This window comes from Panulirus ornatus, chromosome 37 (assembly GCF_036320965.1).
Source record: "Panulirus ornatus isolate Po-2019 chromosome 37, ASM3632096v1, whole genome shotgun sequence".
NCBI lineage: Eukaryota > Metazoa > Arthropoda > Malacostraca > Decapoda > Palinuridae > Panulirus > Panulirus ornatus.
In genome coordinates, this window is record NC_092260.1 from 12,264,444 (window position 1) to 12,286,431 (window position 21,988).

At 41.9% G+C, this 21,988-nt stretch overlaps 1 protein-coding gene across 1 annotated transcript in view; it reads right to left on the reverse strand.

The window, feature by feature from the left end:
• The window catches only part of LOC139760503 (dynein axonemal heavy chain 3-like), a 90,276-nt gene that overhangs the window by 50,129 nt on the left and 18,159 nt on the right, over nt 1-21,988 (reverse strand). The window contains 12 exon segments of the mRNA XM_071683788.1: nt 191-287; nt 633-783; nt 1,207-1,359; nt 1,968-2,090; nt 2,450-2,610; nt 3,445-3,592; nt 10,831-10,941; nt 12,140-12,262; nt 13,163-13,364; nt 16,444-16,572; nt 20,571-20,764; nt 21,207-21,375. Coding sequence (XP_071539889.1) covers nt 191-287; nt 633-783; nt 1,207-1,359; nt 1,968-2,090; nt 2,450-2,610; nt 3,445-3,592; nt 10,831-10,941; nt 12,140-12,262; nt 13,163-13,364; nt 16,444-16,572; nt 20,571-20,764; nt 21,207-21,375 — 1,761 coding nt within the window.

Genomic DNA, 21,988 nt, shown 5'->3' on the forward strand with positions numbered 1-21,988 from the left:
GAGAGTATATATGATTTTTTTTACATGTGGAATATATCTACATAAACAGGGTTACACACACATTTACACAAGCATATGGACCCACATAAACACACATGCCTTGTGCCAGGGAAATGCAAGGCTTGCGAGGTGGGTTGCTCTGCAGCACGACGCCACAGGTAACTTACAACTGCAGTAAGGCGAGACTCACCCTTTGGTCAGCCTGAAACACTCTGGTCGAGGGGCAGCGTCCACATTCCCCAGCAGCAGCTTACGGAAGAACTGGTCGAACAGCCGGCGACTTGTGGCTGCAGGCAGTGGAGTAAAGGAGCAGCAGAATACAAGTCCCAACGTTAGATAACTACATATGTAAAAGGTAAATAATTCATGCATATGGCCTCTAGGTTCAAACAGAACATACATATCCTGTATTATCCTCAATACAATTTACTATATTCTTAAAAATATAAATGCAGTTTTTTTTTCGATGCACAACAAACATTGTCTTTTGACAGATTTTCTATGATATATACCTGTTCAGCATATGCCTCTAAAAATCTGGTAACCCTTTACTTCACATGACCCGTCAAGATCAAGCAAAAGGCCCTAAAACTAAACAAGACTTATGGATGACGGACAAGACCAGCGCTCACCCGTGATGGTGGAGCCGATGGTCCACGGTACAACGAAGGTGATGAGGTACTGCAGGAGCGACGTCAGCTTGTCGTCCGAGATCTTGGGGCCTAAGGGCTTCCCAGCCTCCCTCACCTCGTCCAGGAGGGAGTCCAACATTCGGGCGAAGGACTGGTGGAGGTGGAGGCCTCGTTACTACACGACAGTATGTAAGTAGCTGCACATACTTCTGCAGACACTGTGCATTAGTAATTGTAATTGAGGAATATGCTATCAAGATCACTTTCTTTTTCATAAAATTCTGCCTGACTGTGGCGTTTTACTACACCCATTCCTAAAAACACAAAATTCTTTTTATGAAAATCAATAAAAAAAAATAGCTAAATAGATAAAAAAAAAAAATAAAGCAGCTTGGGATGTTCGTTCTATTCCATTGGTGTTTCACAATTACAGCCCATTTATATCCAAGTCCAGATGACCTTAGAAAACTCTAAATCACCTCTGAGTAATTTATGACCGGCCTTATGATATAAGGCTGCAGCAACGTTATCTGCAACTACAAAAAATGAGACCAATAAGCTTCGTCTTCCTCACCTGAAAGAGATGGAGCTCTGAGGTCTGGAGCATAAATTTGCACTTCTTCATGACGAAGTCAAACAGTGGGGGAAGCAACCATTCTACCACCTCGTCCACCATTTGCTTCACTTCCTCCTTGATGGCTACCGGCAAGGTGGCCATGTACGAATTCTGTACAATAACCAAAGGCTGTACACGTCCATTAAAATTTGTCCAAAACGTAAGACATGTCAAGTATGGGGTCTTATTACTTTGTAATATGTTGAAAATTAAGGACGTATAATGTTTTACTAGATATCGTAATCATATGTAAAAACTTATGCTTCTTGTGAAATTATAGCTTTTCCTATTGAGACTGCTATCCAATCATCATATCACGAGCTAACCTAATCTTTCTGAAATAATGTTAACTGAAACCAGCGGAACAAGTATTCACTCATTCTCTTTACAACTATTTATCAGTCACTAATTCTCTTGACTTCTACTGATACATTTTGTATCACTTCCTAGGTCCGGATTTATCCTGACCACGTCTGCTGAAAGTGGACCATCGTATCCATTACTAGTAAAGAAATGTGCAATTGCCACTCCTATGCCAGATTCGCCACCTTCCCATGTCCTTACTCGAAGCCACTTGGTTCACCACAAACACTGGCACTCCTTTAACAGTATTCTGATCATACCCATTTTCTTTTCTTGAATTGTGTTTTCCTCTATCTTTCCCGCCTCTAGATCTCCTTACTGTCACTACCTGGTTCCTCCAGCGATGCCTGTCTCACCTTCAGTGGCCTCCAACCCAGCTGTTCGCTCTCCATGTAGATCATGCCGCACCGGGAGACGGTGGCTGGCGATGCCTGCTCCAAGTCTGACGTCTCAAAGAGAATACTCATCTTGCTGGGCATCTGGCGTGAGGAATAGAGGGCATTCATAAACACACCAGAATGTACATCTTCACATGATTTCAATTTACGAGTCTTTATTTCACATTAATCTACTCTCTATGGCACACACACATTTCGGTGCTCGTCAGACAGACGCATATACCCGCATTTAACACAAGTATCCACTCAGTAAATATACACATGTGCTTCTACTACACATACCAGCTTTGAAAACATATGAATTGCAATGTTTTCCTCCTTGGCATCCACATTCATGATTCCCTCTTACGTCACCCTTTCCATCTATATGTATGATCTATCCATACTCCTCGCCACCCACCCACCTCTATGATCCCCTGTGCGTCCCACTAGACACTCACCTGTATAATCTCACCGGACATGAGACAAAGCTTCTTGTTGTCGTCCAGCACAGTGTTGAGGTTCTCCACCCAGACGGCATCAACAGGGCCGTCCAGCACCAGCCAACGCCGTTCCTCGGACGTAGAAACAGCCATCTCTCGGAAAGTCTTGGCCAGCACACCTGTAAGGACAACCACACAAAAATTGCGAGATCTGTGGCGGATTAACGCAATGGCATCTGGGGCATGTGCCTTGGGTATCCTACATTTACGGGCCTCCCACAAGTCGACCACATTTTGAGTAACGTTTATCAAATGTGAAGAGGAGTGAGTGTACCAATTCAATTTTTTGTATAATACCGATCCAGCAGTAATATGTTGTTTTTATACGTTTGATCTGGTTTTAAATTTGAAAACAAATGTCATTTCTTGCACAAAGATGACTTTGAAATCCTACCCCAATCTTATTCCATCATTATTTCATCCTTACTTACATAAGTCTGAGGCTCACCTCCTTACACTTTCAGTCATACAATTCCTCCTTTACCATCAGTGCCACCCTCATCTTTACTTTTGCCCTCGCATTCATCCCTGTCTTTACTACTAACACAAACCATTCTTCCCCCTTCCTTTTGAGCTTACTTTCACTCAAAGTTATAATATCCAGGTTTCTCCAATCAAACTGCTGCTACTTATCTCTCCCTTCTTCTCATCCTGGTCACATCTACGCACATTCAGACGAACAAACGGGAATCACCATCATCATACAACAAAGTCATCACTGTTAATTTTCAACAACCTTGCGGTATTACCTCTAAAAAATGCTTCTGAAAATGATAACTCATCGGAGATCATAAAATCTCAATACCCTGCATTAGGAAAATCTAAATATCTTTGAATGTGAACGAAACTACCATGACATAGATAACCGAGTCTAGATATCATGGAGAAATGTCAAGTAAATAGATTTACAGGAGATATCAAACATCTCCACTGAGAACCACACATAGCTTTACCGTCCGACCACTCGTGGGAGAAGGGGTCATAGGCGCCGTAGAGTTGGCCTAAGGTGAGGGCTTTAGGGTTGATGATCTTGTACTGGACGCCGCGCTCCTCGCCCATCTTCCTCTCCCGCGTCACCTTATCTATGGCCGTGGCCAGACCCTGTACGTGCGAGAGGCAGCTGGTGAGGCAAGGTTTCACGACAGAGTGTGACGCCTGCAGCAGCGATCATGAGCTCTTAATCATGGTGTCCTGATTTACATACATCTGATTACTGAGTAGATATTGAGAATGACAGTACTGATTCAGCAGAGAGGGAGACGGGAAAATAACACAGAACACTTGAATTAATGTATCAAGTCTTAGTCAATAGGAAAATGGCTGCGTCCTATATTCCATTGGTGATAAATAACAGATGTTTTTTTCATTTATGATTAATACCCATGATCATATGACAGCTCACACTTCTCGTGGCTCGAGGAACTAGACTGTGATAAAAGATATTTCACAAAATATATTTAAGAGCATAGAAGTGAATGTAATTGTCAAACTGGTGATCTTAGTAATGGAAGACCATAGATATTTATAAAGCCAATGGCAATAGACAACTCCACGTCCACCGAACAGCGTTTAGAACAAAAAGTATGACATCAGTGTAGAACTGTGCAAATTTAAGAAAAAAGACAAATATGACATAAGACAGAAATTGTACTTTTAAGGCAATGGTTTATATTACCTATGTACAAGAACACATTTTACATTAGGAATACAAAGCCACGATTAATAACTGTAACACATTTTTCATGCTCTCCCCCTACATATCATGCACATGGTCATCATGCTACACAAATGTAAGTTTTAGCTACTACTCTCATGCACAGGCCAGAGGCCAAAGCCACAAACAGTTTTATGCAGCACATGCAAATGAGGAGGCAGGCTCCAGGCTACATGCAGATATCAAAACATCATACATACATTAACTTACGTGTACAATCTGTCAGCTTCAAAATACCATTGAAAGCTGTAGACGTGCTCATCATTACTAATACCAATAATGTTACTAAGGAACAAATTATAGTGCTGAGAGCAGGTAGTGTGTGTGTGGAAGGGAGTAACAGGAGTGGGACAAGGGAAGGTGGGCGGCACGCCCAGGAGGAGGGGGAGGAAGAACCTAATTCATATGAGGCATCTTACAAGATTAATGTCAAGAAATCGATATCAATACATAGATATCTTGAACCTTAAAACATGTCCTTGGATGACTGATATATGCTGTATAATTACAGTGATATGGATAAGACAGAGCTCAGCATATGAGGGGAAACGACATTTATGGAAAAGATTGAAATGTCCTTCATGAAGACAAGTGTTTAAGATCCCTCCTGGGGTTATGCGCCACGTGTGACCCCTCTCATTCACCATGACTTCAGGTTATCCGTCATCCACTAGTACAGCGGCGGTGAAGGGCTGATCTCCAGCTAAGTTAAGGTACAATGATCGTCCACCTACTCAGCAGCAGAGAGATATGCGTCATCCACTTGTTCAGCGGGTGGACAAGAACCATCCACCGGGTACGAGGTTATACATCATCCACCGACTGAGGTGTGGAGATATGAACTATCCACCAGCCAAGGGTGGAGCACAGATCATCCATCAGCTGAGCGTTCAGGCACAGATCACCTACCAACTGAACCAATGCACAGATGAAACAGCCCGAGGCCACGGCAGATGATCCTCATGAGTACTGAACAGTATAGACTTGTGATATCATGCACTTAATGCTGCTCCTTGGTAATCATGATCGTTCGGGTAATTTTCTATGTAATTCGTAGGTTGTATGATAAAGTCTAAGAAAGGAAATATAACTACGTACTTAAAACGTAGTCTATACTATCATAAAGTGATTATGAAATCTTAAGACCATCAAAATGCCCAAAACACCAGTTTATACTGTCTTCCTTCAAGCCGCTTCACCGCGATTAATATCTCCTTGCATTCAAATATGACATTCAAAGGAAAAGAATTTTCATTAATTAAGATTATAATGTGTTTTCTAATCTAACAATTCGACAGACTCAGGGCTTGGTGCTTCAAGCTGCTTTATACGATTTTCTCTTCCTCTGAGCGAAATATGTGAGTGCGCCGGAGGAGCTAGTCAGGGTGAGCAGCCAGCATGAGGAGGGTCGGTGAGCAGGTGTATGTGGAAGGTGAGGAGGAGGTAGGTCGGCAGGTGAGGCGGCCGAAGGTTGTGGGGATGCTGTTGTTGGCCACAGCTGACGACACAGGCGTTCAGGAGGGAGGAGAGCACGGGAACCTGGCTGAGTGAACAGTCGCCTTTACCAAAATCACTTTTCACTTAGGAAAAAACAATGTCAGATGATTTTGTAGACTGCTTACAGTCTTGCGAGATAATGAAACCTTTTTCCCATGGAGCCAATTATGTGAAGGAACGTTGCTGAATGGTCTAGGCAAAACCATCAGTTACTGGAGCCAGTCTCTCCTCCCTCAGACAGCATCCCATAACAAGAAGGAAGCGGAAGAGACCCCTTTGGCGACGGCTTTGAACATCCCCAGCCTCCTCTGACGCCCCTTCTGCTGCAGCGACTGCGCCAGCGTCTGTCGGGGGGAATGGTCACCGGGAATGTTGGAATGGTTAGCAGAAATCTAGGAGTGTTTAGCAAGAACCTTACAATGGTTATCGGGAATAGGGTTAGTGGAAATCTTAAAATCGTTGAGAAGAAATCTTGAAATTTAAACTAGATTATTCTAAGGTACTCAGTAACTATATTGGGGTTTTAGGTTAAGTCTTACTCATACGCTTCTCCATCATTACCTTCTTGTGCCTAATGGCTGAAGACACCTGGATTTCATGGTTAATCCATGTGCCTGCATGCATGGCGCGATGGAAGACTACTACTCAGTGATCAAGCAATGTCAGGTAGCCATCATACTATATGGTTGACCTAAGTCTGTAAGCTTGTTTACTCCTCTCTCAATGACTAGTCTAATCTACCTGTGCGACCATCTATGACTATGTGACTATACGTATATCTATCGATGCACTTTTAAAACTCTGTACAACCACAATCTCTATTTCCAGAGCTCTATAATGAGACTAACGTAATCTTTTCCTCTCTTTCTCCAAAGATGTTCTCGTCTATCTTTACGGTCTAGGTCAAGTTTGAACATCAAGTCTGATATCTACTATAGTTCCACTAACTTGTCAATAATTAGGTATCATAAATATTAATAACACAATAATTTGAGTAAGAGTTACCATTTACGTTTTAGCTTTTTTTCTTCATCGTCTTTGATCACTTTTTGCCTTTCTTTCCATTGCTCTTTTATCGTGCATGTCTAATTCTTCTTTAGATGTAGAAGGATCGATCCTGGGAATAAGTGCAAAATCTAGTACAGGTTAGGGTGACCCACGATTCATCCAAAAGCAAGAGAAATAGCCGGACCTGCCCCGTGTACCATTTGAAATATACGCATCATCCTCACAGCTTCACAGCCACCACTGCACACTGTCTTCACGATTGGCAGAACTTGAGTTGTTACTTCGTGATGTACTTCTCTGTTAAATTCCTCTTCTACTGCGGAGCAACGTCAAGTGATAATGGAAGTGGAGTAATGAATTCAAATATCGTGCGGGCTGGGTTATATGAAAATCTACCAACGCAGTCCCTTAAAGTAACAGAGTCTTTATTCCCTCAGAAATTTCGAAAGTCTATAATGCACTCCACTGAAGTACAAGCTAGGCATCTGAGATACCTAGCTGTCCATCTAACCCTGAGCTGGATAGTGACTGGCCAGATATCTGGGGTCTAACGTATCCTAACTGATGCCAGATTAAGGACAGGGTAGCGTACGACAAGTTCCGTCCTCTGCTCTTGTTTTGAGTGTCCTGGAAGACAGATAGATCCGAGAGGGCAACCATCTTGAAACCGGCGGCTTGAATGAACACATCAAAACTGGAATTCATACTTTAATACCCGCAGACGCTTACATGTATGGAGAATGTGGACTTCGTTTTGTACGTGAACAAACCATCTGCATGTATTATACAACAACTTTTAAAATGCAAGTTTGAAGTCGGTCAGATGAACGTGGAGGCAGGATACACGAGGAAACCAAACGAAGGGATGAGATGGGATGAGGTGTATCTGTGTCACCAGGAGCTGTGAAAACTACTACAGGATCCATAACTGATAAAGGAAACGTTTCAAACACAAATGTTCTGTACTTACTCGTTTTTCATATATCTTCCCTCTGGTAATAATCCCTGAAGTTTTAAGCTGAGTTTTATAATGGATCTTAAGGTACTGGTTCCACGTATTTAGACTAGTGACGCTGGTCAGAACGAAGAAAGTACCAGCAGGCGTGAAGCCGCGTTCAAGACGAAGGTAATGAACTCGAGGTTTGTAATAAGTGTAAGGATACAAAGGAAAAAAGATTTATAAGTGGGTTCTTCGCGGGAGGTAAGGGATGGTGACTATGGTCGTTGGCAGGTATGCTTGCAGTAGTTTTTGGTTGCCAGAAAACAGGAGTACATAACAAATGTCTCCCTGGTCTGTGGTCAGGAGCAGGGGATTACAGTGGGAAAAGTGGCCTGATTAATAACGGACATGGCTATTTTTTCTTGCTTTTTTCATGAATAATGGTCAAAGTTAACCCATGGCGGACTATATGGGCGTGATTCCTCTAAATATTAAATATCTAGATCATCTTTCCGGTATGTTTCACCCAAAGATCTCAGTTTCTATTTATAGCTGCTTTATCTAAGGCATCAATATATTCCTTCACCTACACCCTCTACCCTGATTCCAACCCCGTAAACCTTGTTGAGTAACTTCCACTCTTAGTGGCCATATCTACTGTGTCACATTTGTATACATATATATATATATATATATATATATATATATATATATATATATATATATATGCAGTGTTATGCTCTAAGGACAAACAAATATTACTGGGACATACACTGTGCGTGATGTACTAATAAGACTACTCCGTTACAGGATTACTATATAGACGACACAATACACATGATCCTCATACAGTCTTATAGAAGTTATCTATCACGTACACAACACACTATATATACATATATGAATATAGAGAAATGAATGAAAGTATAGGAAAAAGTATATATATATATATATATATATATATATATATATATATATATATATATATATATATATATATATATATATATGTAGAGAGAGAGAGAGAGAGAGAGAGAGAGAGAGAGAGAGAGAGAGAGAGAGAGAGAGAGAGAGAGAGAGAGAGATATTCGCCATTTCCCGCATTAGCGAGGTAGCGTCAAGAACAGAGGACTGAGCTTAGAGTAAAGACCCTCACTTGGACTCCTTCCTGTTCCCTCTTTTGGAAAAGTAAACACTGGAGGGGAGGATTGCTTGGGTCACACCCACAAATGAGAAGTAATCTTTGGTAAGACTGTACCACCGTCAGTCGACGGAATAAAGTACAGTTTTGTCAATGAACTTCTCGTTTCAAAGGAGTTTATCCTGTCCCTGCTACAAAATATAGTGCAGCCTTGAAGTTGCAGGAACCGCTGGAGAAGGGGGTCCTAGAGGGTTATAACCTCAGGATCCCTTTCATAAGGGAATCCTCGGATTGATAGAGAGAGAGAGAGAGAGAGAGAGAGAGAGAGAGAGAGAGAGAGAGAGAGAGAGAGAGAGAGAGAGAGAGAGAGAGAGAGAAATAATCCCTGGGGATAGGGGGGAAAGAATACTTCCCACGTATTCCCTGAGTGTCGTAGGAGACTAAAATGGGAGAGAACGGGGGTCTGGATATTCTCCCCTCCCGTTTTTTTTTTTACTTTTCCAAAAGAAGGAACAGAAAAGGGGGCCTAGTGAGGAAATTCTCTCAAAGGCTCAGACCTATGTTCTTAACGCTACCTCGCTAACGCGGGAAACGGCGAATATGTATAAAGAAAAGAAGAATACATATATATATATATATATATATATATATATATATATATATATATATATATATATATATATATATATATATATATATATATATTACTAGGATAGCAAGTCTAACCCATAGGAGAAGGTATGTCATCCTCTTTGTCAACCTGCAAAACTGGGGTTAGGGACATCAGCTCTGCAAAATGAACTTTAGCAAATGTTGCATGTTTTTATTCAGTTCATCAATCCCCTTCACATGGCACTGGAGGAAGAGAATATATATATATATATATATATATATATATATATATATATATATATATATATATATATATATATATATATATATGCAAAGTAGCACTTTTAACATCACCCTGACTACTCACTACTGAAACTGCATGACAATGGTGCATGTTAAAATGCTGTTCTTTGCATGAGAAACACTCTCAGGGGAACAATCATTCTATTCAATATGTTTACTACATAAATCTCTACATGAACATTCCCGCGTCCCCATATTTTTCCTTCATGTATAAACCCTTCCCTGGGAACACCTTAATCTGTTACAAATGCCTCTGCTCCTTGGCAGAAAGCCTCCTGCTCTCTAAGGAACATTACCATCCACTGATTGATACCAATAGACTCCTTTCCCAACTGAAAGAAAAAGAAGTAGAAAAAAATACTCGAGGAATATGCTATCTTCTAACCAACTGAATATTATGTTATTACTAGAAAACAAAGGATATTCTACCCACTGAAGAACAGACCTGTACCGTTAACACAATCTGTCAGCCTCTAATGGTTATATCCTGGTAATTCATCCTACTCACAGAGGAATAGTACATTTAATGCATGAAAAACGCCCTTCCTCCCTGATTGCAACCTCATATGTACTAGGAAAAACTGCTGAGGAATAGTACTGTTACGGAAGACAAATTGGGCATCAAAATATTTGCATTTAACATTCAATGGGCAAAGGGCACTTGCTAAAGAGTACTTTCGTCCCCTCAAGAACAATTCTGCATTCACGCGACAGTTCTTATTCCTATAAGAAACCACGTCCCTATCACATAAAAAAAAGCTTTCTCCCTTGGAGATCTAGCTATCCCTGCCTCCTGATGAACTCCCACTCTGTGGAGTACAGCAGCAGAAGCCTATGTAAGAGAAAAGATCCTTTAAGACTAAAGAAACCCTTTCCCATAAGAACAATACATGTCTAAAAGAAAACATTTCTACCTTCTGAGACCTATGCCTGCCTATTGAAAATACCCATGTCACGGGAAACTATCTTATGATCCCTGTCTGAAGACTGCCCTGGCTACAGAAGAACTATCATTGAATTATTAATAACCTTGGCTATCAAATATGGCCTAAGGCACCAGAAAAATTCTTTTCGAGAGGTTTGCCTGGTACCAGGGCAGTAAGTGTGAACGTGGGAGAACATACCTGGTAGGCCTGGGTCTTGCCGCTAAGAGGCTCGCCCACCACCATGACACCATGACGCACCAGGATCATGTTGTACAGCTGCAGCATCTTCTCCCGGAACCAAGGCACATCCTGCAACACTTGGCTTCTATATATATATATATCACCTCAGCTTAACTCCCTCAGCCATTCTTGCGCTTTTCATCTCTCACAATGTGTTTGGGTCTCTCCCAAGCGTTCTTACCTCTTCCCAGGTAAGGAAAACCCATATCACATCAAGAAAATCAAATATAGATAGTGAAAAGGTAAGTCTACTTGTTTCCTCCACTAATGTTTCGTTTTCTTCTAGCAGAGTACCTGCTTTTCACATTATGCACCTGCCTCTGCCTCCACCAAATCACCTGTCTCTTCCACCCATACCTCCTACTCCAGCAATGGCCCGGCCTTATTGAGCAGGAAATCCACCACCTCAAACAAACGTGTCTACCTCCACCATTCTACCTGCCTACAACAATAGGCGAACCTGACCCCAGCTGACAGCACTCATTTCTCATTTGCTAGTGTACTTAACACGACCAAAGCACTTGCCTCATCTACCATGTATCTGCCGCCCTCCTTCCTTCATGATAAGGATATTTACCTTGTTCATATTGGTCTCTTCTAACTTCTCCATTAGTATATCTACCCCTTTTCTTCTATGTATCTGCCACCTTTAGCAACTGTACCTGCCTGTTCCATTACTGAACCTGCTCCTTTCACCAATGTATCATACTCTTCGAGGAACGTGCCACGTTTCTTGATCAGTGTTCCTCTTTCCTATAACAGATAACTTGCCTCCTTTACCGCTGTCCCTCCTGTACCTAATAACCCATATCCCCTGACGATGTATCTACCTCCTCAACCGCTGTGCCTCCTGTACCAGAGTACCCATCTCTCTACCAGTGTAACTACCTCCTGTAGCCGGTGTGCATACCTCCTGTAGCGGTATCCCTACCTCCTATACAAGCGTACGTTCCTCTTCTGCTATCGTTCCTTCCTCACCTATATTTCTGTCAGTGAAATTTTCACCTCCATCAATCTACAGCCCTGACATTTCCCTTCATGCCCTTATCTTTTCCCATAAGCATGATAACCATTAGTCACTAGTGTCTTCATACATACTAACTTAAGTGTATATCATCTACGAATAGTATAATTCAGTTTACTGAGACGAGTTATAAGTAAGAAATGATGTTTTCATTCAGTTATACAGAGGCTGTAAAATATCGATAAGGCTTTGGTTAAAACACCGAGACTATGTGACAAAACATCAACTCAGAATAACACAAACCTGAAGATTATTATCCGTCATAGTTTTTTGAAGCGCTGCCTGCAGGGCGGTGTCTGGCGTGATGCTGCTGTTCTTCTCAGATGGGAACAGGTCCTGCACGATGCCCTCGAACAGCGGCACGTCCTGCAACCAACCGACACACATGAGCATTAAACTTCCTACTTGGTTGTGTCTGCAGGCAAGGGACGGTGTGACCTCGTCCTCGACCACCTTTAATCATAACACTTTCGAAGACTTGAGGTAGACGTAATATCTGGACAATCATAACTTAGACCTAATTCTTGATTTATTCTATCTAGGAATGGATAGAAACATCTTGGTGATGACTTAACTCCGTCTACGTGATGGTCTTTTGTTATGGTGGACTAGATATTGTTTTGTTTCCTTCCATTTTCTTATATCTTAAAAAACAAATACAGTATAGAGTGATGTTATCACCATTATCTAAGGAAAGACACTGGCTAACAAAAATCAAAAGCCTTATACTTACCACTATACTGATGGTAACGCAGTACGTGGGTGAAACATGGACATCAAACACCACTGAAAAAAGTACTGGTTGCAACAGAAATGAAGCCAGTAAGAATCGTTCTGACCAATAGAAACCGAATAGAACACAAATGAAAAAACAGAAAGAACAGACATTTAATTTCGCTGATGACAAGAGCTGAGCAAGCAAAGCAAATCTGAAATAGTTGTAGAACTATTAGAACTTGCAGAACATAGATAAAGAAAGAATACCTAACCTAACCTAACCGCACCAAAGGGCCTTTCATCTCGCTCTCAGCCCACAGGACGGCCATATCTGACCACATTAACCAGCACCCACTTAAACGTCCTAAATGATGGAACTTCTGTGGCATGAAGCGCGAGAGAGCCGCATGAAAACCAATAGAAAAATGCTCATGAGTTGACAGCTTGACGGAGCCATCTGATGGAGCTACAACCTGACCAATTTACGTTGACTTCTTTCTAACTGACCCACTAGAGCAACACATCCAAGGAACTGCCTAAGGAACTAACCTGCGCCAGAAACTTGGGAAGGTTGACGTCTTTAATGGCTCTGAGGACGACTTGTGGCTCGGAAACGTCGGGCATGAGGAGTCTGAGGTTACTGGCGGCCAGCAGTACTGCCCTGACGGCTCGCATCCCGTAGTCGTAATGGTGCTGCGACGACAGCTGTTCCGAGCACAGACGGTACGTGTCGATGATCTTCCGCGCCAGGCTGGTCACAGAAAGGAGCGGTTATGGATGGTAAATCTACGTGACCTACCATAAAGTTTATTGCGGGCAAAGATATAACAATAATACACTTGAGCAGTATCTTTACAGTTAGGTCACACAGAAGTTACGAAATTTCTGTTTCATGCAATCCATGGATTTGATTTTTAGAAGCTCCCGGCTAGGAACGCTCATCCCCTAAGTTAGGTCAAGTTCAATAGAGTAGGACGTACACCATCGCTCACCAAAAACATTTTGTGTGGCGGAAACTGTAAAATCATCCATTCGAGTTCTGCTATAATTCTTTTGGCTCAGCAGTGTCTTGCGTTTCAGCATTTACCACTGAAGTTTCCCCATCTGACCAACTAGATCAGTACAGAAGCTATCTAAATCATGTGACCAGTATTCATTGTACCAACCCGTCATCTGGCCTATGGAATCGTCATATTTACTCTCATCCAGCGTAAATCTTGTTCTACTTTAACTAATATAATTTCTCCAGTGGAATGTCCTAAAACATAATGCAAGCCGATCACTCACTAACTCGGTGAGTACTTCACAGTTTCCTTCCATACCCTTTGTATTCAACGAACAAGCATAGTCAGTCCTCCTTTCCCTTCAGTGAGTCGAGGAATTATCCACAAAGAACTAATGCCAAAGTACACCATTCCAATTACTAATACCTTTGGAGCCAAGCTTGTCATGCATAGCATTTAGATCCCACCATCAGTGTTGGACTAGTAAACAATCAGATAAATGTTCTAAGTGAATTCTGACTCGCATACACATTTACTATGTTTACAAAGCCCTCAGCAGCTCTTATCCTGACTCCTGTATACTCTATTCCCTCAACATTCGTTGGAGGTCCTCATAATTCCACTGGTATACTTCCTTTAACAAGAGCTGATAATCCCCTGATCCCTGTATCTGCCTTTACAATAAAACTCTAATGGTTCTTAAAGGGCAACGGTTTACAATCCCTATTCCGTTTCCTGCAATGCTTTCATTTCAGTCATTATATAATACGTAATGCAAATAAATCATCCTGTTGCGAAGGATATTAACATTTTTGGATATAATTCTAAGGTTTCCTACATTCTTCCCCATTGGAGTACTTTACCATGAAGGCCTTCATATGATCAATATTCCTTACCTAGTCATCCCGAACAACAGCTTTTTCGTTATGGAAGTCATTTAAACTACAACTGAGGAAGTGACTTTATAGGTTTCTTCTATAAGATATGCTTTGGAGACAGTCGTTAGTACTGGTAATGTCGCTGGCTTACCTCGCCCACTTGGTATGAGACCAAGCGTTAGGTCTCGGTACTGCTGCTGGCTCACTACGACTACGCAGTTTAGGGAACCACCATTCATGTCCCAACATAGATTTCAACTCAGGGCTCCGACACAGTCAAGGCTGGTGGTTCCCCTACGCCAAGTTATCACATGAAAACGAGCGTTTTTCATCGGCGTCTCCGCATCAACAACTTTGTATATCTTTTTCACCATCTTTTCTTTCACTTTAGAACACATTCTTAAGTGTTTTATCACACTTGACTGGCTCTGCATTATGAGCCTGGCCGTAATCATAACACTTTGGAAGGATTCCCACCTCCATTATTTCCTCAGCACACTCCTTACTGTGATGTTTCTTGCCACAGTACTTACACGTAGTATCATACTGACAGCGCCAGACCTTATGCCCATAACAACAGTAACTGAAAAAGAGGCGCAAAGTCCACAAACTACTGTACCTTTCTCCAGTCATTTCTGGGGTATTCTGTCTGGGATCACTCCTTCATAAGTGCCATAGCGCTTGTCTTCTCTTGTCCGTTCGCTATATGACGTTTTGTCCACATCACGTCATCACTTCACTATATACCATCACTATATGTTTCTCTACTTTTGGGGGTACGTTAATCTAATTCCACATCCTGAAAGCCAACGGTTTTAGGAGCTCCAACGGTTTTAGAGGCTCCACAGCTTTCTGACCCTCCAAAAGCGGTTGAAACTCCCGTTGCTTCATTGCCAGTCGTGAAGCCCACACCCACATCTGGGCCTGTGTCAACAAATTTCCATTTTGAAAGTACAGTCGCTCCCTCCTAGAGATCACCTCCTGCACACTGACTGTTGTGCGCCAGCACCTCAACCAATCTTCCTATTTCTTTCTTGAAAGCTTTCCCTCGATCACCTGCACTTGATCGCACAAGTTTCCTACAGTTGAGAATACGAATAACTACACTGTTTACGTCGGACTTCATGTGTTCAGTCCCGTCAGGAGGTCGAATCAGATTCATTCGATTCCAGGTTCGAATCACATTTTGAGCACAACCATATAAGCACGTCCACACCCAACCGTCGCTGACGCGAGACTGCTTTCCTCGACATGTCATGATGTCAAGTCCAGCAAAAACTCTGGGTTACGTTTGATATTCTGAGGTCCTAGTACTTGTTGGTCGTAGTTGTACCAAACCTTATGTTTCTACTGATCTAAAACGAGGATTCTAGAACTTTAGCTAAATGTGCCCCAGGAATATTTACTGATTCATGATAGACCTATAAGTAAAGTGGAATAAATCGAGTGAAAACAAGTCGCAGGTCGTGGTGGTACAAATCTAATGTAATCATACTGCTATTGGATTATATGTATTAATCACACACTCACTGAAAAGATGTGGTATACATTCTCCAAATATGAACAATCTGAATAGAGCGTGACTTAAGTAGTGCGTGTGTAGGATCTGGAAATACTAATTAGTCAAGATTCATAAGTGATCACATATTGCAATATGTGTTTGTGTGCCAATTTCGTCATATGCTTATATTTCCTGTGTGTGTGTGTGTGTGTGTGTGTGTGAGAGAGAGAGAGAGAGAGAGAGAGAGAGAGAGAGAGAGAGAGAGAGAGAGAGAGAGAGAGAGAGAGAGAGAGACGGGGGGTTGGTTCAACACCAACTGAAAACGATGCAGAAGAGTGAACGAGGGAAATGATAACTCTTAAGCCAGATTACGTACGAATTTCATGTAAAGTGTCAGGCTATAGTAAGGAGTTATTTGTGAGGAACAGAAAAAAGTTGGGGAGGAACCTGTCAGCCTGAACGAAGCCCATGGAGAAGAGGACGATCTTGGCAATCATCACGTAGTCCGGCACCATCATAGCCACCGTACGGAACAGCACCTTTAGATTGTCCGGCAGCTCCCGACGCCCCGCATACCTGAGGGATGGAGAGTCACATTATATGAGCCGCAATATCCTACCTCACAGACACAATGCTGCTTCACGCACGCACACGCCAACGCCCGGGGACGTTAAATATACAAACTCTAACGCAGAAGAGAGGGAGAGAGCACCTACCTACCTACGAATACCCACGACGAAAGAGGAATGCGAACATAATCAGTGTAGTTGGACAGAATGCTTGCCCTTCGAAAATGCCTGACTCTCCACCATATGCTTACACCACCATTATATCCACATCAGTGTAAATGTTTCTACAGCCTTATACACAAGTTCTATATCTCTTGGTTAACCGCCAGAGCCAAGCGCACCAACCACTACAGAGCAAACTCGTGGAAAAACCGAGGTGACCTTTCAGTAGAACTTCTAATAATGAAAATCTTTCTCTAAATCTCTCTCCCTCTCTCTCTCTCTCTGGTCCTCCCTCATCTCAACCTCGTCTACAAAATTTTTGTAATCATTATTTCAACCATGTAGATACAGAATGTTAAGATACTAACGCAAGAATAACTGTCCACCAATGGTCTTAACGATCACACGATCTTCCATGCATCTAGTCTAGTGGTCTATTACCCGACTTTCAAGCACTTACAGAAGCCACTACACACGTATGTTGCTGTATGCTACAAGCAACTCTATATTGACCCAACGTACAACATACAAGAGTTTTTATTTAGTTCTTTTATGTTAAATGAGACGGCACAGGCAACTGAGGCCCTAATCAAGGTCATCTCCTTAACGCTATATATACGTATACACCCTAGCCTGAGCCAGGTACCCATTTCATCGACCCACCCATAGGGGTGGGTGAACAGCTGGGTTGACTGTGGACCGACTGCCGCAACCAGGATTCGAACCTATCAGCTCGACCCTTGGCAGTACACCACGGAGGTCCATATGTTGATATGATTTGCATAACGTACCAAATTATAGAGAGGCATCATTCATTAAGCATTATTCTGTGGTGTCACAACTAGTAATATTCACGTTAAGCTTTATGGTTCAACGACTTGGTTGGTCTCCATTTTACAGATGTCTACTAAGTTTACAATAGTGCTCTCAGAGTCAACTTTAAGCTTAAGTGACTCAGATTTGAGGGAACTTATCACTCTTCTCAAGTCTTCCTGCACATTATGAAAAAAAAGCACATTTTCAGTGTAGAAGTCACTTATGAATTCCATCCCAAAGAGCAAGGGAAACACGGAACTACGGCCACTGCGTTTAGCAATAAACTCAAGTAGGACGCCAACTGATGTATCCATAATAGCGGTTGGGCAAACATTATTAGCACTTTTATCTCCTGAGGGAACATGCAATTTTACGCTAGAGGATGGAACGTTTGGACATCTAATGATCATCTACTGAGCCATTAATCCTTTCAGGTGTAGCGATGCATTGCACATACGCTTCGCGAGTTGCTAGATTAGCTAATATAACACTGACGAAATCAAACCAAGTACATCATTTTTACGTTTCACGAACTGGGCAGTATACAAAGTCGTACTTCTACGTATACCCAGATGAAGATGCGAATGTGAAGCGACTGTTTAACTCACGCCCTCACCTCGCCATCCGGTTTTGTTTCATGAACAGTCGACGGAAGTGTGAACCACACGCTCACACACGCGTCCGATGGCACTGGTGGCCTGGCCATTTCATATACTAATCAAATTATATATACTTCCCCTGAAATTTCATTCAACAAATTTCGGTATTCTTCAATTCAACTGATTTTAAGGTTTCATATATTCATGGCATTCGCTCTCTATGCATCCTAAGTGATCTAAATATGAAATACGATTCTAAAGTGTAAAGTGTTTTGAGTTGTTAACGCTTTAGATGAAGATGATTTACTTATGACTTTCAAGCCTCTTAACAGCGATTACTTAGCCTTTCTCGAGTAAGGGGAGACTGGGATCTCAGAAATTTCTTCTGCACCTCAGGATATTTTACCTTTGAACCTTGTGTGGTTGGCAAGAGCCCTGCTTCTCTTTTCTAGTCAGTTTGATATCAATGTAACTGACGGGGAAAACCTATACCGTTAATCACTATCACTCAAGTACCGAGCATCTTAACGGTCGATCTGCCATTTATGAAAGTCTTAGAAGGTCATGGCTTTAGTAGCAATGGGCTTTATTTTACAATAACTTTATTCCGGATACAAGACATATATTGAGAAATCATATTCTGTAACTCTCACCTACCGGCCATCTATCTAGTACTCGGTGACTGGATGGGTGGAGCGATAAACTATCGAACCTATACTTCATTTATCCTTGACTCGTTAACCAGAAACAACTGAGAATTTGATCCATGTGACGTCATATGCCCTCGGTCTGGTTCATAAGAGGATGTAAAACGCTGGCTAGGTTTAGTGGTCGCGTATGCCTCAGCGATGTTGTTGATAATCGTGTATAGAAACCATATTCGTGCCATTATACTTTATAGTATAAACTGAACATCATTCTTTACTGAATGACAAAGAATATTTATGCTTTAGATTATTTAGTCAGCCATCCACACACAAACTGTCTGCATGAGAGCACATACTCGGTTACTGTACGTGCAGATGTGCAGTTTAAGAGGCCATCACAAACTCAGACACCATTCACCTTTCAAGAGTTTTATACAACATGTTGCTGCTGACAGAAGAAACATGAAACATCTAGCAACAGATCGCTGGAATCCTCGGACTTCAGACTCAAGCATCATTGCCTCTCGTCACAAAAGGAAATGATCATTAACAGTTTGATGAGTCTTTACCAGCGAGTCTGACTCAACTCTGAAGGTTCAAAAGCCGTTCAAGGTTACCCATTTTCAAATGCAGCTTAAATCATATGATGAGTTTTATGCATTTATGACTATGGAAGGATTCTTTCTCATCTGTCAGCAGGAACAGAAGTTGTTAGAAACGATCATTTTTTTTTTTTTTTTATGAGGGAACATGCACGGACGTTGTTGTGGCTGAGCATGCGTCCTACACCGTGTACAGATGGTCATGCTGCTGCGGGTGGGGGAGGAGACTCGACTAACCAAAGAAATAGGGAATTCCACTGAAGCTAAAAATTACCGACCTTTTTTAATACGTATTTTCAAACAATATCAAACAAAATGAAAAGGCTATTTTCTACGAATCTACTCTGGTACATTAGAACTGGTCTTGGAACCCGAGGTGCCAGATCCAGCTGCCGTGAGCCACCAGGCTTGACTCTTCCTCATGTAACCACATTCTTTCATCAACCTTTTTCATCTTTATGAGATTATTTAGCTTTACTTGTTTGCTTTTGTTATTGGTTTGGTGAATCTTCACTGGAAGATGAAATTGGCACTGGACTCCATATGAATCTGCTGCGATTATTAGCTTTCTAAATGTGTGTAATCTCCTACTTGCAGTACGACTAACATGCAAATCTCTCTTAGAACTTTGACGCAACAATTTTTTGGTGCTCAGTCATATTTTCTTTTTCTTGTTAAACTATAAAAACTTGTCTTCTCGACTGGCTAGTCGAGCTCCCCGTTGTCACAGAACAGCCAAGTGAACATCCAAGTTGTTTATCTCAGCGTCGCCATGAATCACATGCTTTATCAAGGTGGACATTAAGAGGGAGCAGAAGAACCACCTTACCAGGAGAGCCTTTCACCCTCGCTGCTCCCTGCACCTGCTGGCTGAGTCGACAGCTCCTTTTTCTCTTTCATCACGCCGTACCTACAAATTTTACTGATTAAATAAAGGAAACACATGTACTTAATATTTTCTTGGAAACTCGTGATCTGAAATGAAAAAAGAATTGTCAAGCGAGCTGCAGAGAGCCTCTGCATCCATCCTTCCGTGGCTTCGACGAAGCGCGATTCGGAAGTACTGCCACCGTCTTCATAGTACTGAAAAATTTAAGCTTTACTCGTATGGGAAGTTTGTTTATCATGGCAAGAATATGTTGTTTTGGTGAGAGGTGCCAGGGTCTGAGGGAGACTAACCCAGGGTTCATGGTGATAAAGATGTTACAGCTGGGGTTGAGGACTAAGTCGACCCCCTCGAAGATGAATCTTGGAGCTTTGCGGGCCACAGCTGCCTGAATGGTCTGGATCTGCTGCCCGACCACTGACAAGACCTCCAACTGGATGCGATTAAACTCGTCGAAGCATGCCCAAGCCCCACTTTGTGCCAGGCCCTTTGAAGATAAGGTGCTACTTATTCTTCTAAACAGGAATGGATTCACAGATAACACATGGCAAATTGCTAAACGCATGTAGGAATAAGGCTCACACAAACACAAGAGGTAGAAGCTTCAACTTGGTATAGAAAAATGCTTAAATGAACGCAGGAATAAGGTCGTCCGAAAGAAGTAGAAATATAAGAATTCTTCTTTTTTTTTTTTTAATATTTGTATATTTTGAACTGCGTTTAGTTATTGGCGATATCTAGAGAAAGAGAACTGAAACTGATGCTCTGAAGAGACACACAACATGTACAATTACAAAGTGAAAATCTGCAATATATAGACAAGACAGTTAATCTAAATAAATTTTCAAGGTCCTCTGGGTAACACTAGGACTCTTCCGTACATTTTAGTCCTTAGGTAATGATAAGATATGAATAACATAGGTACATACCTTAAAGAACTTGCCCATGGCCTTATAGTCAAGGCCATCAGAGCAGTTGAAGATGATGCATTGCTTGGCCACAGCTTTGGCCAAGTCTTTGCATGTCTCAGTCTTTCCGGTGCCGGCTGGACCCTCTGGGGCCCCGCCCAAGTGCAGCTTCAGGGCTCCCATCAGGGTCCTCATGAGTAAAGGATGAGTATCAATACAGTACGAGAGGTAGAAACAAGTACGTTCACAGGAGATTCTATAATGGTACTCTAAATAAGATATACGTACTTAGTCCATACTGAAATAATTCAATATCAAATTTACTAAAGACATGTTACCTGCGAACAGAAACGTGTGAACATGAAAAGGCAGAGGAACAGCGCAGCGAGCTAAGTAAAGGACAACGTAAGCCAGCTATGAACTTTCAGTTTGGGTCACATGAAATAATCATTCACTATAGTAAGACTAGGCCATATCAGTGACAACGTAGGCCACAAGGATATCATTGTAGGCTACTTAAAGGACAAGATGCCTTGGATGAGAAGAATAAGATATGCCACTTGAAGAACATGGGGAAGATGACCCACAAGGGAGAGCAAATCTATTTGGACCCAAAGATAATAGTGGTTGGTTTGAAACAGAGCAGGATGGGTTAATGTTGAGATAAGTAGGGCACATGAAGCACAGATCTGAGCAGGCCGTGGTAAAAAAAAATGCAGAAGATCGAACATGTAACAGAAAAAGGTACCAGGTGAGTGATGTAGAGCAAAGATCAGCAAATAACAGAGGGAGACAGGCCATGT